Source organism: Heloderma suspectum, chromosome 1 (assembly GCF_057233095.1).
Source record: "Heloderma suspectum isolate Gila_16-S chromosome 1, 16-S_ref, whole genome shotgun sequence".
NCBI classification, from domain to species: Eukaryota; Metazoa; Chordata; class Lepidosauria; order Squamata; family Helodermatidae; genus Heloderma; species Heloderma suspectum.
In genome coordinates this window covers 326,633,321-326,656,967 of record NC_139458.1, presented here as the reverse complement: position 1 = coordinate 326,656,967, position 23,647 = coordinate 326,633,321, and the positions used below count along the sequence as shown (strand labels likewise).

Here is a 23,647-nt window from a genome sequence, read left to right as displayed (position 1 = left end):
TAAGAGAATAAATACTGTAAAAACTTAACTTTAAGTATGCACAAGCAATCAGTAAAGTTGGCTGTACATTGTCAAAGCTTCAGAACGCTAAAAAATTCTAAACTACCAATCCCAGTTACCCATATTCTTCATATACTTGTCCAGTAAATTCTGGAGTTCTTGTTCTTTGTCATTGTTGAACTGGGTCTCCATGGCAAGCAAGATGTATTCATCTAAAAGCATGCGGATCAGATGAAATGAACCTTGCAGGGGGAGAAAAGTGGAGAGAGTAGGTATGTCATAAAGTTATCTTGGTGACCATCTCTCAACACTTTACAAGAAGCAAGTGAAACAAACAAATAATTGTTGGACTTTCAATGACCTGCTAAGACCAACAAGGCGCAGTGCTTAACTTCTCAGCTCTAATCTTGCTTTGTGATGGCCCACCTAGCTCAATATGTTTACTGTCCTGTAGGTTATTTGGCCACTAATGACATCAAAGCACAACACTGATGAAAGTGAGATATGCTTTATACTTGGAGAGGGCATACATTAGAGTAAGATAAAGCTGAGCTCTACTAGAAGGAGTCTGGGTTTGCTGTATTTCAGTTTCCTTGATACTAAATAGCCAGAAAGTAGTTGGCACAGGCTTGTTGGCTTACCTCTATGGTGTAAAATTAAGCCAGATTTAAATGGATTAAATTGCCAGGAAATTTTGATTTAATACCACATTTAAGATCTACTTTCCAATAGTAGCTGGTGACAGTTTGAGATGGTGCAGCTGCCATTTGTTTTTGTTTTTTAAACTGCCGTATCAGGACACGTGTAGGAGTTATAAAGGAAAATTAATCTTAAAACATGTGCAGAGTACCATAGGCTCTCTACTGAACATTACCTACTCTCTACGCACCTATGGATAAGGGGAAGGATGTCTGTTTGAGAAAGCATTGAGCATGACTTCCAGACAAAGTTTAGCCCCAGCACCTTTCAGTTTGAAATTAAAATTATATCCCATTATGTAAGTTCTTGTTCATGCATTTTAATGGAATACCCATTGCCAAAGCACAAAACATCAAATACATCAAAGCTTCTAAAATATCAAGGAACATGTTCTTCTGGTTGCATGGAGTTAAAATAAAAACATTCAACATCTCAAAAACCAAAACACTTATCTTCCTAAAATTGAAAGAACCAATTATTTCAGCTACATGGACAAAGAGAAGGGTTTAAGTTGAGCCAGAGCCTAACATTAGAATGTGTTTTTAATGGCTCAGTCCTGGAACAGTGATATAAAAGCCTCTGACCATGTGCAGAACATGACTCATCACACTGAGTAATCACAATCAGCCAATGTCTTGGATATGTCTTAGAAGGTGTTCTCTTCCAGGTTTGGGGAAATAGGCTGTCAGTCAGTGTGACATTCAGGCAGGCTAAGTTGCAGAGCCCACACTTTTCATTTTGTGGAGATTCTGGTTATACATTGCTGTCATGTAATTAGAAAAAGAGAGAAAATTTAAATAAAACCAGATACCAAAACTGGATGCATTGTTCAAAGTGAGATTATGCATTACTCGCGCGCCAAAAAAGCTCCACTTGAGAAGGAAGTCTTGTGCCTTCTTCTTTAGTGATCGACCGTTCTGCTTGCTTGCCTAAGGAAAAGGGGACAAAAGAGGAAAAATGTAAAGAAGTTAAAGCACACTAGAATGATAACTGTCACTGCCCAGCATTCCTGATGGCCAGTTCTTACTGATTGTGCAGAATGCTATTTTTGGAAGGAAGTCGGGATACCAATTTAATACAATAACTACATTACATAAATAAATAAGCCTCTGGCTTGTATGATCTCTCTTGGAGACTGTATGTTACCTATCTAAGCTGACAACTGGATTTATCATAGCTGTCACTATTCATTAGTAGAGATCATGATTCTGCACGCTACTATTGAACCCACTCTATGCAGGTTTTCATTCATGTTCAGGATTGCATCCTATGCAACCAAACCCAGGGCCAATTGATCATAAGCACATTGGATCACAGACTGAGGACCATCAGGCTCACAGGAGTTGTGTCAGTTGGCTTTCAGGTCAGCTAGAAGCACAGTTCCAGCAGCTCAATTAGACGAGCATGTGTTCCTTCTTCTCAATATATCCTTAAAGTGATTAGCATTTTTGGCATAATCCTTTAGTCTTCACAGTCTAAAGAAAGCTAAAGTAAGGGCCAAAATACATATGACATTAAATGTACCTAAGTATTTAATGCACATGTTTTTAATTCTTTAAATATCAGAATTACAGGGCCGAAGCATATAGAAGGGTTTTAACCCTTTCCCTTTCCTGTGGAACTTTAGCCACAGTTCAGCTGAAAACTGTCCACCCAAAGTTTATATTAGCTATGAAAGGGAAGGTTCTACTGTTGCCAATGCAAGTGTATACTTTAGCACATCGTAACTGCATTAACAATTATTCTTCCCTGTAATCCTTGCCTTTGTCTCTCACTATTGTTTACAGTTGAAATGGAGATGGAGTTTTGATTGGACAGGAACCAGTCTTTTGTTTAAGATATTCTGTGTAGTGCCATGTACCTTGATGGCACTATATAACTGATCAAACATCCATGATGCTGAAGTCAGATCACGGATGAACCTGACCACAGATGCACTTAACAGATATTGGTGTCGGTACCACAGGCTGGTGTTGGCTGGACCAGATTATTTGAAGGTACCTCCTGCACCTATTCAAACCTGCCAGGCTTCAGATCAGCCTCGAAGACCCTGCTTGCAGACTGGTGGGCATTAGAGATAGGGCATTTTTAGTAGTAGCCCATTATCTTTGGAACTCTCTCCCCAAAGAAGTATGCACGGTCCCACCTTTATGAGTTTTTAAACAGACTTTCAAAACATATTTGTTTCAAACTGCATTCTATTAAAAGTACTGTGAACTGGTTTTTAAATACTTTAAATGGATGAACTCTCTTTTTTTAGTCCTGGTAATTAGATTGTTTTCTTGTAAGAATTGTTTTGCATGGTAATTAGATTGTTTTCTTGTAAGAATTGTTTTGCAAGGGAGGGCTAAATAGGAAATAAATAAGTAAATAAATACCATGTGCATCTACCTGCTTGGCCTCCTGTCATATGATGTCCTAACACTGGCTACCCTACCAGGGCTTAGCGGCAGCTTGCGGTAACATTATAAGCTGCCGTTTCTCAAACAGCAAACAAAAGGAGGCCATTTGGTGTGATGGGGAGGCCCTGCACTTATAAATGAACAGAAGGTAGAGGGCAATGGAAGGATTACGTGTTCTGTAAATCATTACCACTTACTCAGCTAATCTTGATTCATATAGTAAATTGTTCAGCATTTTTTTTCCAGACGTGGGAGGAAAACACTGGAAACTATACCTGTTTGTCCTGGAACAATGCTCTGTAACAGATGCTGAATGGTGGGCAATTCCCCTCTCCCTTGCGTCCTCTGTTTAATAGTGATTATCTAAAGATTAGTTAAACAGAATTGAGACTACCATTTTACTCTGTGATATTTCAGTTCTTTCTTGAAACTGAGGACAGAAATGTCTTTTGAATACTAGAATGATAGGGATTGTATGGATTTCTATTCTTAAGGTCTTCTCACAGCTGAGCATTTCTCCCTATAAAGTATAAACTTTATAATACTATGGCACAGTTCAGATGGAACAATTCCAGTCCAACAAACTGGACCAGGAATTTTCCATATGTGTGTGTGTGTGTGTGTGTGCGCGCACCCCTTTCTCCTTTTCCTTTCTGCTCCCTTCACTTATCTTTATTCAATATTTTCAGAGTTTGTTAAACCAGTTTCCCTAACATCCTAACCTGGAAAGTGTGGTTTTAAGTAATTCCTACAAACCAGGATATCAGATCACAGTTGTTTATACCACAGTTTCCCAGTTCTGATGCCACAGAAAACTCTGGTTTAATACATCTCCAAATATTGAATTAAGATGTGTGAGAGAAGAAAGGAGGGTTTGGGAAGAGGGGGTGTGTACACACATGGCTTATTCCTCAGATCATTGTTTCTAGGGGTGAACAGATTGTGTAAAATCTGTTACATCTGTGTTTCACGGATTGTCAGGCGCCTTTTATTCCATCATCTGCCCATTGACAGAATCAGATTTTTTTGTTTCTGAATATGCGCAAATTCATATTTGCTCAAATGTGCATTTGTGCAAATTCACACATGTGAAAATGTGCAAATCCCCCTATGCACATTTTCACACTTTAGCCTATGGAGAAATGCACATTTTGGCCTTTTTTATTTTTGCTCATTTTTCTATGATGAAATTTGTGCAAAATTCAGGGAAGTTAGAAAACCAGTCCACAAGTCCATAGAATTGACCTGATGGGAAAAGCTGGTCCGCTGCAGAATCCATGGGTCAGATTTATGAAAATCTGAACTCATTTGGTTCCGTTGCAGATTTCTCCAACATCTCTAATTGTTTCTGAACTGAGCCTATAATGAATAAAAAAAATACCTATAGATATCTATATATTTATTTATATGTCTGTTGACAGATATCTGGCTCAGAGCTGTTTTGGATTTGCTATTTTTCTTCAGTGGCACTTTACAATCACCATTTAATAATTCCAGTGGCTTCTCACATGTTGTTAGGGCAGAGCAATTATATTGCTTTTCACCTTCAGTATAAGATCAGAAATCAGAACATTTGAAAACTCATGGTATATCCTATTAAAATACTGCTACAAAAAACTCCCTGTCCCATTATAAAAGGTCATGGCATTTTGGAATGTATGTATGTAAAATTTACATGACTAGTGCAAAGGGCACCAGTTGTGACAAAACCAGACCCAGGAATTCTAAACTGCACACAACTAGAATGCACGAGTATAAATCATATAATATTGTAATATAAGGGTCCTTTTTGTATTCACACTATTTTCTGCCCCCTTATATTACAATATTATATAATATATACTTGTGTGTTCCAGTTGAGTGCAGTTTAGCATTCCTGTTTTGTTTAGTTTTTGTAAAATTTATATTCCAGATGTTCTACCACTAGGCACAACAAAGCAAATCACAATAAAAACCTAATTGTATGATATAATATTGTGCAGTGATGAATTTATTGTGCAGTGATGAAGTCCCCTAACCTTCCATCTTCTCACTATTGAGAAGATGGAATACTTTTTTGCAATGGCATGGGAATAAACCATTTCATTCATTGGAGTAAGGAAACTGCTGCATTCATAACTTTGTACAGGATTACTGTCTGTGCATCAGATTGCATACAGAACCTTGGAAATCAGTGTTTCCAAGGCTATGATCCTCCTAAAGCCTCTTTCACATATACACACCCTGAGAGGTATGTGAGAATTGAGCAAACACATAGGTAGAGCCAATTATGTGGATCTGAGAGGCACCCCACAGGGAAAGGAGGTGCCAAGTGGGTGGGGAAGAACCACCTAGAGGAAGGGTGCGTTCATATAGGAAGACCCACACAATTGGCCTACAAAGAAACCTAACTGGGAATAATTTGATTTCAGTCTTCAATCCAGATGGAACTGTTGAAACTTACCTTGATAACCCTTTGCTCAACCACAGTATCCAACCATTCAATAAATGACTCCACAGTGGCATTCTTCTTTAAGAGGTCCTTCAGTTCTTGGAACACTGTAATAGAGTCATCTACCATGTAAAAAGGAAAATATGTGGTTGCATTCTACTCTGAACAGGGGAGAAAGACACTCACCAGAGTCATTGATAGTTTTGTAGCATGTAAAGGAAAGGAAAAGGAAGAATTAGAGCAGTTGGGGGGTAGGGGGAATGGGAAGATAGTATCTTGCAGAGGTTTCCTTGAGCTCATCAAGACAACTGTTGGATTTATTTTCCAAGAAAATGGTACTTGGAATACTATTCTAAGATTATATAGTTGTGGGGCTTAGATTTTGTTTGGAAGGACTGACACAGCAGCATTGTGAGGCATGCGTTAGTGAGGGTGGGGGATGATTTTAGAAGTCTGGTTGCAAGAGGCAGAGAATAGTTGAGGGGAGGGGTTCATGGGGAGGGGTTGGGGAGCTCCTAAGACAAATAACTTGGGGGGATTTAGAGTAGAGGCTGGATTTAAGGGCTTAGCTGGTTTGGGAGAAAATTGGAGGGGGTGTTATGAAGCAAAGCGATTGTTCAGAGTTTAAAAGTGTATGGAAAGTAGCAAAGAAGATAGAATGGCTGGCACACATGCCACGTTTTTCCATCTATTTTTTTTTACCATTCATTGGGAGGAGGAGCGAAAAGAAGTTGCACCCAAAAATTGTGGGTGGGGATGAGAATTTCTGAGAAATTTTTCAGTGTGCTTATCGTACTGTAAGGAGGTGGCTGGCTGGGGGGTGGGGGGTTACATTCTTTCTTTTACAGTTTTTTATTCCATTGTGACCTTTCAGTCTCTTCAGCTGCTTGAGCTTTCTGGAAAGCCCCCTAGAAGATTTAGAAATTTTCTACATGAGGGTGTTAATTGGCTGTTAATCCCATGTCTACTTTCGGTTTTGTCACAGAACTGAGAACTGAGCACTACACAAGGAGTGTTTCCTTCCCTGCTTTTCCACTACATAACTTCTGGGAGCACTGTAGAGTAGCACAAATACACAAGATGAAATTGTGCTTCCTTTTACTTTCACAATTAAATGCTGCATTTTCTCTACTCTAAAAAGACTTGCCAAAAATGTTGGTTAGACACAGAGGAAAACTGGAGGGGCACGTCATCTAAACCCCCCGTAAACAACCATGAGTAGGGAATGACGAGCACATGATAAATGCCTCTCTTAACCAGGACTTCCTCCCTTTCCAGTGCTGCTTCCTGCTGAGTACCTGAAAGCTGAGTGAAAAAAGTTTTGTTTTGTTTTGGTATTGTTAAAAGTCCTCTTAACCACCACCACCACCACCACCACTCCTCACTCAGCTTTCAGGCACTCAGCAGGCAATAGCACTGGAAAGCTCCAAGGGAGGAAGTCCTGGCTACGTCTTCCAGGGGGCTTTCTGAGAAGCTCAAGAAGCCAGAGAAGCTGCAAGGACAAAGTTGGATAAGAACTGAAAAATAAAGAGCACACACAAACCCATCAGCCACCTCCTTACCATAAGGTAAGCACTGAAGCCCTGCACCCTGAAAAATTTCTCCTAAATTCTCATCATCCCCACAAAAGAGGCAGAAAAACAACTGCCTCTTTCACAGGGAACAAAGAGGTTGCAAAAGGGCAGGCAGGGTTTGGCCACAGCAGGAGGGACACATATTGCTAAACAATTAGAGGACACTTGAAATGGGGTTTGTCATTAAGGAGATTGTTTTGTATTTGCTTAAGGATGTAAGCCACCTTGAGTGTCTTTTTTTTTGAGACAGAAAAGGGTGGCGTATAAATTATCCATGACAACAACGATAATAATTTATTCAATAATTCTCTTGGTGTATGCCCTTTATTTTTAAGATTGTTTCTGCTACATATTCTAGTGGAACCATAATTATGGTAACATTGGTCAAATGACAAATATTCTTTCTTTAGTTTTTGTAAAACATGTATCTGCCCTTCTTTGTATTTGGATTGTGTTTAGGATTAGAGCATTAGTCCCTGGGATTATGCTGTCTTAAATACAAATACTCTAATTCAAAACCTAACTGCATGTTATGCCCAAATACATGTAACTAAATCCCAGCAGCCTGAGGGAAATAAGTTGAGGGTTGGGGTGGGGATTTATACTAGAGAAGCAACAGACTGGAACGCTTTTTTGCCACAGGTCAAAAATATTTCTAATTCTAATACTTTTTGCCACACGTCAGGAGCCAAACCCCATAAACAAGCATATTCCTCTAGACTGGATCACATACAAAGACCCTGAGCAGGGCCATAAGGCACAAAGATCAACAAGGGAGGTGGAATGGAATCCAGTATGCTGCTCAAGGTTCTGCATGGTCTGCCACTGAATTGAGCAGAGGGATGAACGAATAAAATCCAACAGTCCTGTCATGCTGGGAAGCAGCTAGTATCTTGGGGCAAAAGTGGTTAAGTAACAAGTACAATAATGAGTATTGTACTGAGTATGAAAACTGAAAACTGTTTGCAATCAGAGCGAAAATTTGGATTTTGTTTTGCTAGTTTTCATGCAATCCTTTGAACCTCTACTTAGCGTCATTGAAGAGAAAAGGCATGATACAGGGCAGCTAAAGTTAGGCATTTTTAAGTCCTTTAATTTCAGTGGGAGAATATTTAAGTAAATGTTTAAGTCTCTCGTGGAAATCAGTAGGACTTAAAATACTTACCTCTGGGTAGATTAGGTCTCGTCTCCAGCTGCTCCTTGGGACACACACTTAGGGTGATTTTGAGCAACTTACAAGTAAAATACCATAAACTCTTAGTAGTGTCGCTGTACCCTCCTGGGTCAGTTACTCTCACCTACATAGACTCCAGAGCAAACCACTTCAGCCCTCAACAAGTGGGGTTGCATGCACCTTGTAGAGCTAGGTAACATTTGCACTTCCCTTGTGAATTAATCAATCCTTGTTTGCCTCACAGCAAAGAGAAATCTATGCAAGCAGAACAGGAGAATGGAGTAAACAACAAAGAGGAAAAGAAACTACACTGAAAATGTAAATATGGCTTTGAGCTGTTGCTTTAAAAAGGAAACTAAAACCAGTTCAGAAACTAAATCTCAGCAGTCTTCATGTGATGAATTACTTTCACTGCCACACATAGAATAAAAGAATATAGCTAGACACAAGGACATTTGCCAGATCATCATATAAATCATCAAAGAGCAATTCAGTATATCATTGGTGCCGAAATGATTTCTCCAAAAGTCTGAAATGTCAATGTGCTGGGGGCGGGGGGATCGAAACAGGTTACAATTTCTCATAATATTTGCAGTTGTAACTTGTATACAGTCACCTGATCCAATGCTTATCACTTTCCAGAGCATATCCAGTTCCATGAAAGTAGGTAAGCTCCACATGCATTTGAGTGTCAGAGACAGCTGTGTGCATGCAATGGGATGGTGAGCATGGAGGTCCTCCCACCACTGAAGTGAATTGGGAAGCTTCTGCTTGCATGGAACTTCAGGTGTCCGCATTAAACATCTACAGAAGGAGGTGCATTTTCACACATGAGCCTTATATCAGCTTTGTTTTAAATTGGCTTCTAATGCAAAACAAAACCTAGATTGCCTGGGAGTAACATCTGAATTTCTCTTGCATTCACAGCGTTCATGCATGATGTAAAAAGCACAAGACATGCTTAAATGTGCTTTTTATATGAAAAAATGCTCTAGTTGTGGGAATCAGCAATATTTTCTAATACGACCCTAAACTTACATTCAATGTAGCCCTCGGCATCAGAGTCCGTGCCTCCTGAGACTGTGAGTAGCGCCTGAGATCCCATGCTGTATAGATCCACTTTCTCAATATCAGCAACCATGGCATTCACTATATGTTGATCAAAAAGAGCTGGTCTAGCAATCTGTGAACAGGCGACAGGGAAAATATGCTGAAATTGCTATTGATGGGGGAGTGGAGGGTGGAAAGATACCCCTGTGTTCCTCTGTCTTTGTGTTCTGAAGAATGCATTTTTGTACAGTATCAGATAATGGTTATTATTTTGTCCTACTTAAATATTAATATTTGGCATGGATGAAATTATTTATTTATTTACAATATTTATATACCGCTCCATATCTAGAACAGATCTTGGAGCGGTGAACACAGAAGATAAAACAGTAAGAGCATAAAAAGATTAAAATACCACATTCAAATTACACTTGTTTAAAAACACAATGCTAAGAAAAACCATAACTAGTCAATTGAGGAATGCCTCCTGGAAGAATGCTGTTTTCAGGAGGTACCAGAAACAACGCAGTGTTGGTGCCTGCCTGACCTCCAAGGGCAGGGAATTCCAAAGAAAGGGGGCCACCATACTGAAGGCTCTTCTCCTGGTGGACCCCAATCAGGCCACAGGCCCATGTGGAACCACCAGGAGCAAGTCCTCCAATGACCTCGATGACTGGGCAGGTTGGTAGGGAGAAGGCGTTCTCTCAAGTATCCTGGTCTCGGGTTGTTTAGGGCTTTGTATACGAGTACTAAAACCTGGCCCAGTAGTGAATAGGCAGCCAGTGGAATTAACACCAAAAGCGAAGTTTTTATCGTTGACATCAGATTGATTACTAATGTTCAGATGCAATGAAATTAGCTCAGGTTAGCTGCCCCAGCAGCAAATACAGAACTAGTCTGGACTGTCTGGGTGGCATCCAGTGTTAGTCCTACATACTCTACATAGGACTAACGTTGGATACTACCCCCGAAAGCAAGTGTTTGGCCTATCTATTCTAACTAGCCCTAGCTTGTAAATCTCCATCTCTGGGAAGAACTGGTGGATTAGTAACAGGGATCTGTATCTAAATCTTGTTATACAAAATGGCCACTGTGCTGTAGTCTGTACATATCCCACAGCCAGTGGGAAGGAGGGAAGAGGGCTCCAGTGAGGCAAGAGGACTTCAGGTGTCTACCTTGACTGTCTAGTAGTGTCAAATACCATTATCAGACATTCAGCGAACACACGGAGAGGGGGAATTGGGATCTACCCGCTGTCCCTGCTCCCAACCTACAAGTGTTCATCTGCGGGTCTGCATTAGGGATGGACAGAGCAGCCTATTTCTGGTCCGTGTCAGTTTCACATGAATTCATTCATAAAACCACTCCAACCTGTTTCCACATCAATCTGGTTGGTTTTTTTTAACTGCATGAAAATTCACAATATTTTCATTTTTGGTTTTGGGGTGTTGTTTTTTTTTTACAAAATACATGTATGCATTTTATCCTAAAATATGAATTTTTGTATGCCTCTTAATCCGAAATACACACTTTATGTGTGTTTTGGGATGTTTTTTGAGCCACAAACTGAACTGCAAATTTGGGAGAAGTACAAAGGCCGAAGGACAACTGTGTTTCCGATCCACATATTGGTCCAGGAAATGCAAATCAGGTCAGGTCAGTTAAAAATAAGGACGAAACAAAAACCTTGAGCAGCCCTACGGGGCTTCACGAGAACGGAATAAGAAGCATATTGGAATATTACCCAGATTTTCATGGAATTGGCTTTAGTCCATCAGAGATACATGAAGAAAGAAAAGCCGAGCGTACAGCGCTGTTAAATTCTGATTTTCAGGGGTCACACAGAGCTTGAAAAGAACATACTTCCAGGTGGGGTAGGGGTAGAACTGAACATCATCAGACTGACAGGGGCTGCTCAACCAATGAGAGAGGCTTGTTTGCCCCCCATGTCTAGGCTCCCCCCTGCTACGATGTTATTATGAATGGAGAGCAACTAATTCACAATTCTGAAGGCTCCCTTCTGCTACTATATTCTCTCCACCCCACTTTTCCCCAATGTGCACACTTTTGCCTTGAGAAGACAAAAGGCTTCCCATCTAAAGGCTTCCCATGAAAGCAGCCCAGCTCTCAATTTCACCCCATTCCAGCACTCTGCCAGGGAATTATTGCTTCCAACCCCCCTTTCTACCCCCCTTTCTCCTTCTCCCTGCTCAATGAGATCAGAAGCTGGTGGCTACTGCAACTTTATATAACGACAGAAAAACTACAGAACATTGAGAAGCACAGCATCGAGACAGCGATCTCACAGAGATGGGGGAAAAGAACTTTAACCCTTTAAACGCTTTAACGATTTACCATGGCTGCATATGCATGGAGATCTGTTAAAGATTCACTGCAGGGGAGTGAGATTTATTTCTTACTTCTGAATAAACATGCACAGAAGGGGGGTTGCTCTGGTTTGCTTTCCGTGTAGCCGGGCTCAGCCATTTGTGGGTTCCCGCTGCTAAAGCAGCACTAGTTAGTGCTTAATGCCAGCTGAGCCTGGCCAAATGCACGATCAGTTTATAAGAAAAAAAATACATTGGGGGGCCCTAAACAGGGGTCACTTTGTTTGCAGGGTGGCTGATGTAATGAAGAAGATAAAAAGCAACTGCAATGACAGGCGAAGTGAAGCGAGGAGAAATAAATACTGGAAATCCAGAGTGCCTGGGTGTAAAATGGCGGAAATACAGGCAGGGGAAACACCCCTTGACACTCCCCCGGGCGGGCTATCATGCTGCAGTAGGTGCAGAGGATAGGAGCACACAGCATGAGAAGCATGGAGAACCCAAATTAAAGGAAAAACCCCAGAATATAAATAGCATCAGAAAATACGGATTTTCCACTGCAAAGCCTGGGATGGCTTCAGTTTTGCCATGACGTCTGCTGCCAACGGCCGCCTAACACTCCCAATTCGCAGCAAATCGTATGTGAGAACAACACCTTAGTCTGTATAGAATCCAGACATACGAGTTACACATGCGTAGAGTCTCTCTGCATAAACAGGAACTCCACAAAAGGCAGGCCCCTGATCGCACATGTAGAGCCTATGCATGTAGGCCCTGTTCAGTCTTTTAGTTAAATGTATGGAGGTTGGGAATGGAGACAGTGGGCATGATCCCAGTTACCCCCATGCATTCACAAACTGTGTGAAAATGCTTATAATCATATTCAGCTGACCTAAAGAATGTCCAAGATTATGGAAGGTTGGAGCATCCCTGGGTCTTTCTCATCAATCTGGATTTGCTACGGAAAATATCTTTACAAATATTAATGATAAAGTACAAGATTTTCCACAGAGTACTTTAGAATATGCTTAATACTAAGGGTATTAAATATTAGCACCCTAGATGAAATGTCAAAGAAAACCTGTAAGAGGCAACAGAAAAAATAAGCTGAAATTAGCATTAATGGAGTGAAGGAATGGTACATAAAGTAATAACTGCTATTTCCCTTGTCTGAAGATGATTTTTTTGGTACCAAATCAGATATGGTTATTTTTTGCTCCATTTAATTATTAACATTATGAAAGTACAGGAGACTAAGAACATAAACACACAAGAAGAGTCCTGCTGAATCAGACCAAAAGTCTATCTAGTTGAGCAACCTGTTTCCAACGGTGGTAATCCAGATGCCTCCAGGAAGACCACAAACAAAATGTGAAAGCAATTGCCCACCCATGCTGTTGCCCTCCAGCAACTGGTTATCGGTGACATACTGCCTCTGAAAATGGATGTTCCATTTAACTATCATGACTACTAGGTGTTGATAGACTAGAAGATCATAAACCATCCACACATGACTCTCCCTTGAGTATGCACAACATCTTTTATGCCATGGACAACAGACAGGAAAGATGGAGAAAAGGTGGAGAGAACACAAAGAAAGAAATGACTGGTCCACAAGAACTAAGTAAGTCTTATGAGTATTTACTTCTAGAAACAAGAATTTCTAGGAACAAGATTTTCCCATCTCTCCAGGACACATCCTCTGAATTTACTGTATTATACATACGGTGCAATGGTTTTTACTCTAGCTTTACCTGGGCTAAGTGCAAAAAGGACGTCTGACGCTTCAGAGAAGATACAAATCTTCGTGCTATTGGTAATTTCTTTATTGCGAGGTTTTCTGGCAGATTCTCTAATGATGAAACAATCCAATGTTCCCAGTTTTTAGCAAAATTTCTTATATCAGCCAATAAACTGTAATGAAAAAGGGGAAAAACAGTCTACAGTCTGTTTATGAATCGACCTTAGATATACTCACCACATATTGCCAAACAAAAATGCTAAATAGCCCATTCCATATATTTGATAAGCCAACATAAACCATACCTCACTGCTTGAATCTAACTGAAAAACCATATGGCCAGGACCCAAGCCAAGTTTGTAAGACTGGGGACAAGGACTCCCATAATGGCAAATGTCACAATGGATGATGTTATGATGCTTTGGCATAACAAGATAAGACAATGCTATTGTACCCGCACCAACTAGCTGCCTTGGCCTGGTTTGGCATAGTATCAATGTGCAACAGATTTTGGCTGTAGCTAAATTGGCAGTTGCCACTGCAAACCTATCTGATCTAAATGTATTAATAATTCTGTCATAACTGACTATAGAATAGAGTATTAAGCAACAGCGAACAAAAGCAATCCATTCCACAACAAAACAAGATCCAGCCCAGGGAAATATATCCAGCAGATACCATTTACAAAAAAAAAGAGACAACACTAGTTAGTAATGGACAGAAAGGATCTGTGTCCACATCCACTGTATAGATAGTTAACACTGTTGTCTACAGGACAGCACTAATCAGCTTTTGGGAAAGGAAGGCTGGATGCAGTTTTCCCCAAACTGGTAATCAGCATTGCCAAAACTGACAGAACAAACTTGCATGAACACCAGCAAGGTGAAACCTGTACACAACCTTGTGTGATGGTGGCAGAGATGCAGCAACAGAAACCAGTGCCCTTTTGACCATACAGGGCTGGGTTACCCTTGCTGCAGTGGATGCTGGTGGCTCTGATTTTGGTGGGGCTGTACATCCATTCTGTGCTTCAGCCGGAACCAGTCAGCTCTCTAAAGGAGCTGTCCAAGGTGCTGAACCATAGCCCCCAAATAGGTTCAGCACCTTGGATAGCTCCTTTAGAGTTCTGGCTGGTTCACTGAACCCCAAATAGATTCACAGCCCCAGAGAAATTGGAGCCACCAGCCTACACTGTCTTGCTGGATAGGGACAAATAAATGCAACCAAAATAAAAATAAGGGTCTTACAGACCAACAGTATTATTTTGTGACCCACAATGTACTCATAAATTACATTTACGACTTCGAAAGGTGATCACCTCAGTGCCCGACATAAGAGGTTTTGCCATTACATAAATATGTAAGTATCTCATACAATACACACATAAATCGTATTATTAGGTAAAATACTGCTGCCAACGAAGCTGCTCTATATGCTACTGCAGTTATTCTCATCTTTAGTTATCAACACATCAGTGGTTTTTTTAAAGTTGGTAAAGTATTTTTCTTAGATATCAGTTTTCACAACGTTCATCTTTAGGTTTCAAACAACAACATTGTATGCAGATCATTTCTTACCTTTCTGGCATTTCTTGCATAGTTGCAGGGATGAGTACATCTGTAAGGACCTTGAATACAAAAGCAAGAAGATGACATCTCTCTGAAATCAATATATTCAGATAGACGAATACAGCTTGTAACAGGACAGAACTGTCTTCCATTTTTGGCATTTAGTTTGGTTATAGGATATTACAGGCTTAAATGTTTTGTGCTAGTCAGTTTCAGCCAAACTTTTAATAATTTTAGGTCCATAAAAGCTAACAGTTTTAGCATTTATAGGTCAAAAGTTTAGTTAGAATACAGAAGTCAGGACATTTTTGCTCAGGAAGCAGGAGGTTAGAAAGTTCAGCCCGCTCATAGGATGTTTAACGTGATGTGCGAACCCATAGCGCTGGGTTGTTTAGGGGCTAACATAGTTTGTTGCTGGGTTAACCACTGCATTGTTTAGTCCCTAACAACCCAGCACTCCAGATTCGCACGTTATGCTCAACAACCTACAAATGGGCCAATCGTAGGTTGATTAAAAGCAGAAGTGGTTGGTGCATTGCAGGCAGCACACCTGCTCTCTACCACGTGTCCCCAACAGCCCATGGGTTAAACAATCGGTGTTTTGCCACCAAATGTGGCAGCAAACTGTGCACGTGGCCTTAAAAGCCCAAATCTAGCTTTAAAGTCTTTAAAGTTAAATATGGCCTTTTTAGGCCACCATCATGGCCTGCCATCAAAAGTTGGTGGGGTTGTTTTGCCACTGCTACTGCCACAGTTGCGAATTCAGCAGGGGGTGTACTTAAGGCCAGGATGGCGGATGTGGCCCATGGGCTGGGTGTTGTCCACCCCTGACCTGAGGGATTAATTCAATGACCAGTTATTACAGTCACTGAAGTTAACAGGTCAAAGTGTTTGTAGGGACCAAAAACACTTTCCTGCAAAGGCTGCAAACTGCTCACCTTCCAAACAGCCACGCATCAACCTATCCACAGGCCACAAGGAAACAGGAGATGCGCCAACTGAAAGTGTCCAAAGTCACCAAATTCAGGATTCCATCTTCCTCATAGGATTTTACTTGGCTACACGTCAAACAACTGTGGCCAAGTTCTCACTGAAGCGGTAAACCAATGCCTGGGCTGTACCACTTCAGACTGCAGGGGGGGCTGAATGCTTCTCCCAGAAAAAGTTAGTTTCATGTAGGAAACTAGATGTCAAAGAGAAAGGACACCTAATATTCCTACTTTCTGTGTACATTGGGGGGAGGGCGGTATGGAGAAAATATTCAGCTATGTGAATCCCACCCGCAGTCTGAAGTGGTACAACCCAGACACAGGGTTGTATCACATGGCCGTTTCCCAACTCTCTGAGAAGTAGACCAGTGAAGAAACCTCCAACATCCATTCACTTTAGTTAGTATTCAACACACCTTATTCAGTACTGAGTCGCAAACACAGAAGATGTCAATGATAACAGGATTGTCAAGCAGAGGAAGAAGGTGGTCAGGCATCCCTTGCCAGAAATGTAACAGGAAATGTTGGATCTAGGGAAGCGCAAGCAGAGCACACGCATGAACTATATACTGGCCATGTTGCTGGACAGGTAACAGGTAGACACGTGCTTCTAGAAGTCTTACCTCTTCAAAGTTTCCATTAATGGCATTGTCGAGGACACACTGACAGTGGGTTTTATACATCATGATAAGGGTGTCCACCTATGTTAGCAATTAAAAACATGAAATTCAATTCAATTAAATTTTTCAGGGGGAATCTGTGATGCCAGCCGCAGGGTGGCTTGAAAATGGACACCACTGGATATGACCCATTGTTCTAATTTTGTTTTATCTTGTATGCTGCTTAGGGAATGGTGCATTATCAAGCAACGAATAAATGTGACAAACAAATGCTTTGCATGAACTCAGCTACCTGGGTTTCACAAAGCTGAAGCGGGAACAAAAACTAATCAAAACTAGGGAGAGAAATGAAATGCCCTTATGTCGTTTGCCAGTTTTGACATTCTACAGTACAACTGTACGGTCCTTGAGAGGGCATCCCAGGGGCCATAGCTCTCCCTCTCTGAGGTCAAAGAGAGAGATCCAACCTCAGAACTCCCCTCCCAGCCACCACAGAAAAACTCAGTGGGCGGTTCTTCTACAATGTCAGAACTCCACTGTCGGAAGTATGCTGGATATGCCTGTGGGGGCGTGCTTAGGAATCTTGCGGTTCCACAGCTCTCCCAACTCTCAGCCATACCGCAAACCAGTGACAGAGCCTGGTGATGGCATACATTAACTTCCACTGGTTTCTGTGGGAGAGAATTTGTTTTTTTAAAAAAAGGGGGGGAGGGAGAAACAAAAACACTGCTCCCCTTTCACTTCTCCCCTGCCAGTTTAAACCTCACAGGACTTTGGAATCTTTGGTTCCTCCATCTTTGGATCTCCCTGATTTGATTTGTCAGTCTAAAAAGGCCAAATCAAGGGAAAATGGCCAACAGTCCTATGCACATTTACTGGAAGTCCCATAGAAGTCAGCAGGACTTACTTCTGGGCAAGCATTGTTAATGTGTTTCTTATTTTAACATAGAAACCTATGATATATAATTTTTTTTTATGTCACAGGTATATGATGAAATCCTTGAGCCATTTTAGGTTCCCCTTCTGTAGATAATTATAAAACTAAAAATTAAAATTTGTTACAAAATCTCAGATTATTAGCAAACATCTACAAAGAAATAACCACAATCTACTAGTTAAAACAGAATCCTGTCTACTAGCATGTAAACCCCACAGTTACAAGTACATAGTTTTAAAATGATCAGTAAACACAAGAAGGCTATCAAATGTTCATTGACAAAAAAAGGCAGGAGGAAAAATCCACTTCATAATTTGCCTCCAATAATTTGCCCGTTATCTTATCAGTGCTAAATTAATCCATTGGTATTTGGAACGGATAGGACTCCTAACTATTTCTTTGTTTTGCCTTTGTCAAGGCAAATACCGTCTGTCTGTAAAATATTGGGCAAGTTAATATGTAAATAATTCAACCACCTTTCCAATGGAAAGCCAGTTAATAGGCGATAGTAGAGGTTTGCTCCCTCTATAAATCAGTCAAGCCTATTTGATTATAGACATTTCTAGTTGTTTCATGTCACTACCTGAAGCCTTCGAGGGCAGAGATTAGAATAAAAAGTGCAGATTTAAAAGTCAGTTCAATATACAAACACTTCACATTTTACCTTGTCTTTAGAGATGCATCTATCCAGCACAAGATGCTGAGCACTGGGAAATTCTGGAAGGAGGGTCCCAGTTTTGGAGCTCAGGGAATATTTCCGAGTGAATCCACCCTATAACATGTGAGATGATGACTTTACAAATGTGTGTCAATAACCCAGCCACAACGATACCCATAATGAGGAAGGCCAAGCTAACTGGCATCCATTTACTGATGATGGGACAGAATTATGAAGCTTTCAGTGCACACAGTGCCTGCATCAGTAAAATCAGGTGCTGCTCTAGCATCGTGCAGAAATGCAATTTGGCAGAAGCACTTCCCAGGATAACCAGATCTGCAGAATTCCCCAGGCCCCCTATGTACCTTCTGCCAGTGACTGCATAAGACATACATTTTTAAAAGAATACCAGCACCAAGGATTAAAAGGACAAAATGGTTGGGAAAGGACAGAAAAGATAAGGATTTGGTAGCTACTTTCTGAATCACCTCCCTAACTGGTAATTTCTCTTTGTTGCCTCCTCTTTAAGATTTCCACGACCTCCAGCCTTTAAAATGTATGTACTATTATTATTTTTTTCATAGTCTTTAGGAATTTTTTTAAAAAACTTTCCACAGGAAGGAAACTCACATGATTCACTCAGAAAACAGTATGATAATCAGTATATGATTGCAAGATTCCTGTAATGTATTCATTTTGTAGTGTTTGCAGATCTTTAAAAAACTATTGGTTTTGGGGGAGTCTGGGTGAGTTATGAGGGAGGAGAGGATTAGGAGTCATAGAGGAGCAGGACACATTGCCTGAGACTGGAAACCTTGTCAAAGGCTCCCTTTGGTTTGTGGGCCCTCAGCAGATGCTGTCACATATACAGGTTTGATGGGGGCCCAGGTGAGGTACCTTTCGGGAGACCCCAACTACACCAGTTCCCGTTATTTTTAAAAGCAGGGTTGCTTTTCTCCCTCCTTTCCTGCCCTGCTGCCACAGCCCTGCTTTAAAAAACAAAACAAAAAACTTTTCAGTGTTTGCAGATTTGCAGAGGTGGTAGCATTCACCTTCATGCCTTCTTCCCTCCTTGCCTAACTGGTGAGGTGGGCAAAGGTGCTGCCTGCCACCTCACACACACAGTGTACACCATACATCCAGATGTGTGGAATGTGAATAGCTAAAGACAAACACAGAGAAAGTGCAACCATTTTGCCTTGCCCATTGCATCCTTTTTGTATATTTCAATTACCACAAGATTTTGCATCTGTTTCAGACTGGCAATCCCAGAATTACCACGCTGGTCAAACCAACGTCTGCCTTGCTTAGCATTCTGTCTACTAACCAGGGGGGTCTCATGCTTCAGGGAAGATTTCAATTAACATTTTAGATGTGTTAATTATCCCTTTCTTTTTAAAATTAAGAAAACAAGGATATTCAGGCTGCACTGTGCCTAAGCATCTGGCTACTCAAACACAGATAAAGAGCTAAATGAAAGAAGTGATGTGCATTCACCTTCTGTGTTGACATAAACATTAGCTAGTTTAAAAGACTGTCATGAGTCAATATGACCGTAGTTGAACAATTACCTATTAGCATTCGGTGTGTCTCTCTGTGTGGGTTTTTTTTTAAACAATGATAACGAGAGCAATCTGGGAAACATTATTATGCAAATATACATTAAATATATTTTGGGAAATGGAGAGTAAAATTAGGAAGGTGGTGTGTTGTGCGTATTTGTCTTGGATGCAAAGGAAATATTCACACCATTAACAAATTTGGAAGCTTGTTTTTGAGCTCCACTTTAGTTAATTTTAAGCCATTGCCAGGGCTGTCTTTTCCATCAAAAACATCTGTTGTAAAGCAACTTGTAGCACAGCCCTACGTATACCTACTCAGAAGTAAGTCCCTCTGAGTTCAATGGGACTTATTCTCAGGTAAGTGTGCATAGGATTGCAGCCTTAATATGAAAATGAATGGCTACAGTATTATTGGCCTAGTTAATCATGCAACCTCTAAGGGCACATTTAAATGACTGAGATAAAAGAATTCACTGATGTTCTCTGCTTCAGGAAGAAGATGAACAAAACACCAGCTAAACTGTGTCATGCTGTTTAGGAGATGAAGCTATAGGCAGGGCTGTGTATATTCTGCAATAATGTACAAGCAGAAGATTTGATACTGCCTGAGGACACCACTTTCACTGATGGATAAAGCAAGTTTCTAACCCTTATGCTGCAAAGAGGGTTTTGGAAAAATTAGTAAGTAACATAATGGGGCAAATGTTATTACTACAATTCCATACAGCATTCAAGTTATCTCTTAGGTTACCTGGATGATAGCTTGCCGCACTTAAACAATCTTTTTAAAAAATTACACTTCCTAAAATTGGGGCAATGCCTGAGAGGGAAAGAGCCGCATTGTTTAGAGATACTGACATTACCACAGCGATGTGAGAAATAGCTTGAGTGCAGCTGCTCCGACAATGTTCAGGCCATGTCAGAACAGGCCCACAGTTCCATGGAGGAAGAACGAGTTATCAATATAAAATAAATCAATCCATTAAAATTCCTCTGTTTTCCCATCTCTAAAATAGGAATAATAATGAGATACCTCATAGGACTGTGGATAGGATGAATGTGATAATGACTGTGGATTACTCTGTACACAAATGCACTGTATCCTCCCTCCATTATCTGTCACTTGGCAGCAGCCTCTCCACCTGGCTGTAGCTGAAGGCCAAACTAAATATTCTGCTAATAACGCATAGTGTGGCTGTGCATCATAGTTTTCCTTATTCTTGTGTAAGTATGCACAGCTCCAATTTGGATCAGGACTACAGTGGTCTGGGAGGGGGGAGTGTTAACCCATCCCATTTCTCTCCTGAAATTCCCCTCCCTCCAGGGAGGGGGTAAAAAAGGGGGAAAGTCTCCATTGACTCCAACAGAGACTTTTTTTTCTTTTTTTAACCCACCCAACCACTGGTTGGAATTTCAGGGGGAAATGGATGGGGGAAGGTTTAACAGTCCCCCATCCCAGAGTGCTGTGGTTCCAATCTGAATTGGGGCCACACTCACTTGCACAAGAGTAAGGAAAATGATGGACACTGCTATACTATGTGCGACTAGGAAAATGTTGAGCTTGGCCCTTGGGGAGAGATAGGAAGCAAACGAGACCATTTCACTGGCTCTGCTTGAGAGACTAGGGGCTCCTTCACACTGAGCTTTTATCTTGCGATGAGATTGCTCCTTCATGGAAGTTTGCGGGCTCTTTACATGACACCATGATAATTCAAAGTGTCTCCTGCCCTTTGTTCCATTTTTAAACAGATCGCAGATAATGAGCTATCAAATTACCCTGTTGTGTTCTGCTTGAGTTCCCTCCGTGAAAAGAGGAAAAGCGGCAAGAAGAGGAGCAAGATCAGTGAAAGATAATGAACGACTCAGATACTGGGGAGAAGGAGGGGGAAAGGTGGTCAAGAAGGAAGCATGTGAAAAAGGGAGTCGTTGTGATCCTGCATTTAAAGTGGAAGCAAAAGCCCCATTTTAAATGCACAATCATAGAATCATAGAATAGTAGGGTTGGAAGGGGCCTACAAGGCCATCGAGTCCAACCCCCTGCTCAATGCAGGAATCCAAGTCAGAGCATCCCTGACAGACGGCTGTCCAGCCTCGTCTTGAACGCCTCCAGTGTGGGAGAGCCCACCACCTCCCTAGGTAATTGGTTCCGTTGTCATATTGCTCTAACAGGAAGTTTTTCCTGATGTTCAGCTGGAATCTGGCTTCCTGTAACTTGAGCCTATTATTCCGTGTCCTGCACTCTGGGATGATGAAGAAGAGATCCTGGCCTTCTTCTCTGTGACAACCTTTCCAGTACTTGAAGAGTGCTATCATATCTCCCCTCAGTCTTCTCTTCTCGGGGTTAAACATGCCCAGTTCTTTCAGTCTCTCCTCATAGGGCTTTGTTTCCAGTCCTCTGATCATCTTTGTTGCCCTCCTCTGAACCCTCTCCAGCTTGTCTGCATCCTTCTTAAAGTGCGGTGCCCAGAACTGGACACAGTACTCCAGATGAGGCCTAACCAGTGCTGAGTAGAGGGGAACTAGTACTTCCCAGGATTTGGAAGCTATGCTTCTATTAATGCAGGCCAAAAGAGCATTGGCCTTTTTTGCAGCCACATCACATTGTTGGCTCATATTCAGTTTGTGATCGACAACAATCACAAATTCAGAATTTTAGGCTGGTGTAGAGATACCCTAGCTCCACTGGTTCCTCCCTCCTTAAGTGTCATCGGGCAGCAGCCATTCAATCAGGCTGCTGCAGAGAGATAGAGGGGGGGGGAGCAGGGACACTCCCACTGACCCTGCTTATCAATCAGCTCCATTTGGCTCCTCCTCTCCCTGAGCTATTTCCAACTGCTTATTATTCAATCTACTACATAACTTTAACAATGGCTATGTGAAGTTTGCTTGTCTTCCTCTTTCCTCCTGTGTGGGGTCTTTTATACTGTAAGCTTTCAGGCAAAGACTGTCTGCTTTTATTGATCTTACATAAACTGCTTTGGGAGTCCTTTCATCTAAACAGTGGGGTTTAAACAGTTTAAATAATGAAGAGTGTTATGACTAGGCTCACTGAATTGGATCCAAAGATCTTGCTGGAAAACTGGTTCCAAAAGGACTAGGGATCATGCAGAGCTGCGAAATATAAGGTAGGAAAAGGATGGTCTAGGGTAGGGATCCCCAAACTTGTCCATTCATAAAATTGCTGCCTTGGGGGGCACTGTGGATCACAAAACACACAAGTCCTCTGGACTGCAAGGAGGTCAAATCAGTCCATCCTAAAGGAAATCAACCCTGACTGCTCAATGGAAGGACAGATACTGAAGCTGAAGCTCAAATATTTTGGCCACCTGATGCGAAGAGAAAACTCCCTGGAAAAGACCCTGATGCTGGGAAAGATTGATGGCAAAAGGAGAAGGGGGCGGCAGAGGATGAGATGGCTAGATAGTATCACTGATGCAATGAATATGAACTTGAGCACACTCCGGGAGAGAGCAGAGGACAGGAAGGCCTGGCGTGCTATGGTCCATGGGGTCAGGAAGAGTCGGACATGACTTAACGACTGAACAACAGTAACAACAATGAGATTAAAAGAAAAGTAACTGGCCCAAGAACTTAAGTGCAAGGCAGAGGTGGGGTCTGAGCTCCAAAACACAAAAACGCTCTTTTGAACCCAAATAAAGATGGTGCTGGAGGGCAGCCCTTTGCTTTGCAGCAAGCCAGCCTCCCAGTTTTAAAAAAAGTAATGAAAACAATCCTAAGAAATGAAATAGAAATCAGGAGGGGTAGGGAACCTGGCAGGCGCCAAGGGAGGTGCCCCTGGACACCACACTGGAAACCCCAAGTCTAGGACTTAAATTTCTAAGATGGAACCTGACCGTATTTCTTTGGTATGCCTACAGTCTTGATGAGAGTTGCACTAAAGGCTGGTGCCAATCA

General features: G+C 41.4%; 1 protein-coding gene across 1 annotated transcript in view; it reads right to left on the bottom strand.

Annotated features, from left to right (window-relative positions):
* Positions 1-23,647, bottom strand: part of RFX6 (regulatory factor X6) — a 56,009-nt gene that overhangs the window by 9,238 nt on the left and 23,124 nt on the right. Inside the window, exons 7-15 of the mRNA XM_084815605.1 lie at positions 18,177-18,284; positions 16,579-16,656; positions 16,372-16,485; positions 14,976-15,025; positions 13,412-13,571; positions 9,319-9,463; positions 5,545-5,654; positions 1,511-1,628; positions 120-242 (exon numbers count right to left, since the gene is read on the bottom strand). Coding sequence (XP_084671731.1) covers positions 120-242; positions 1,511-1,628; positions 5,545-5,654; positions 9,319-9,463; positions 13,412-13,571; positions 14,976-15,025; positions 16,372-16,485; positions 16,579-16,656; positions 18,177-18,284 — 1,006 coding nt within the window. The remainder of the gene's footprint in view (positions 1-119; positions 243-1,510; positions 1,629-5,544; positions 5,655-9,318; positions 9,464-13,411; positions 13,572-14,975; positions 15,026-16,371; positions 16,486-16,578; positions 16,657-18,176; positions 18,285-23,647) is intronic.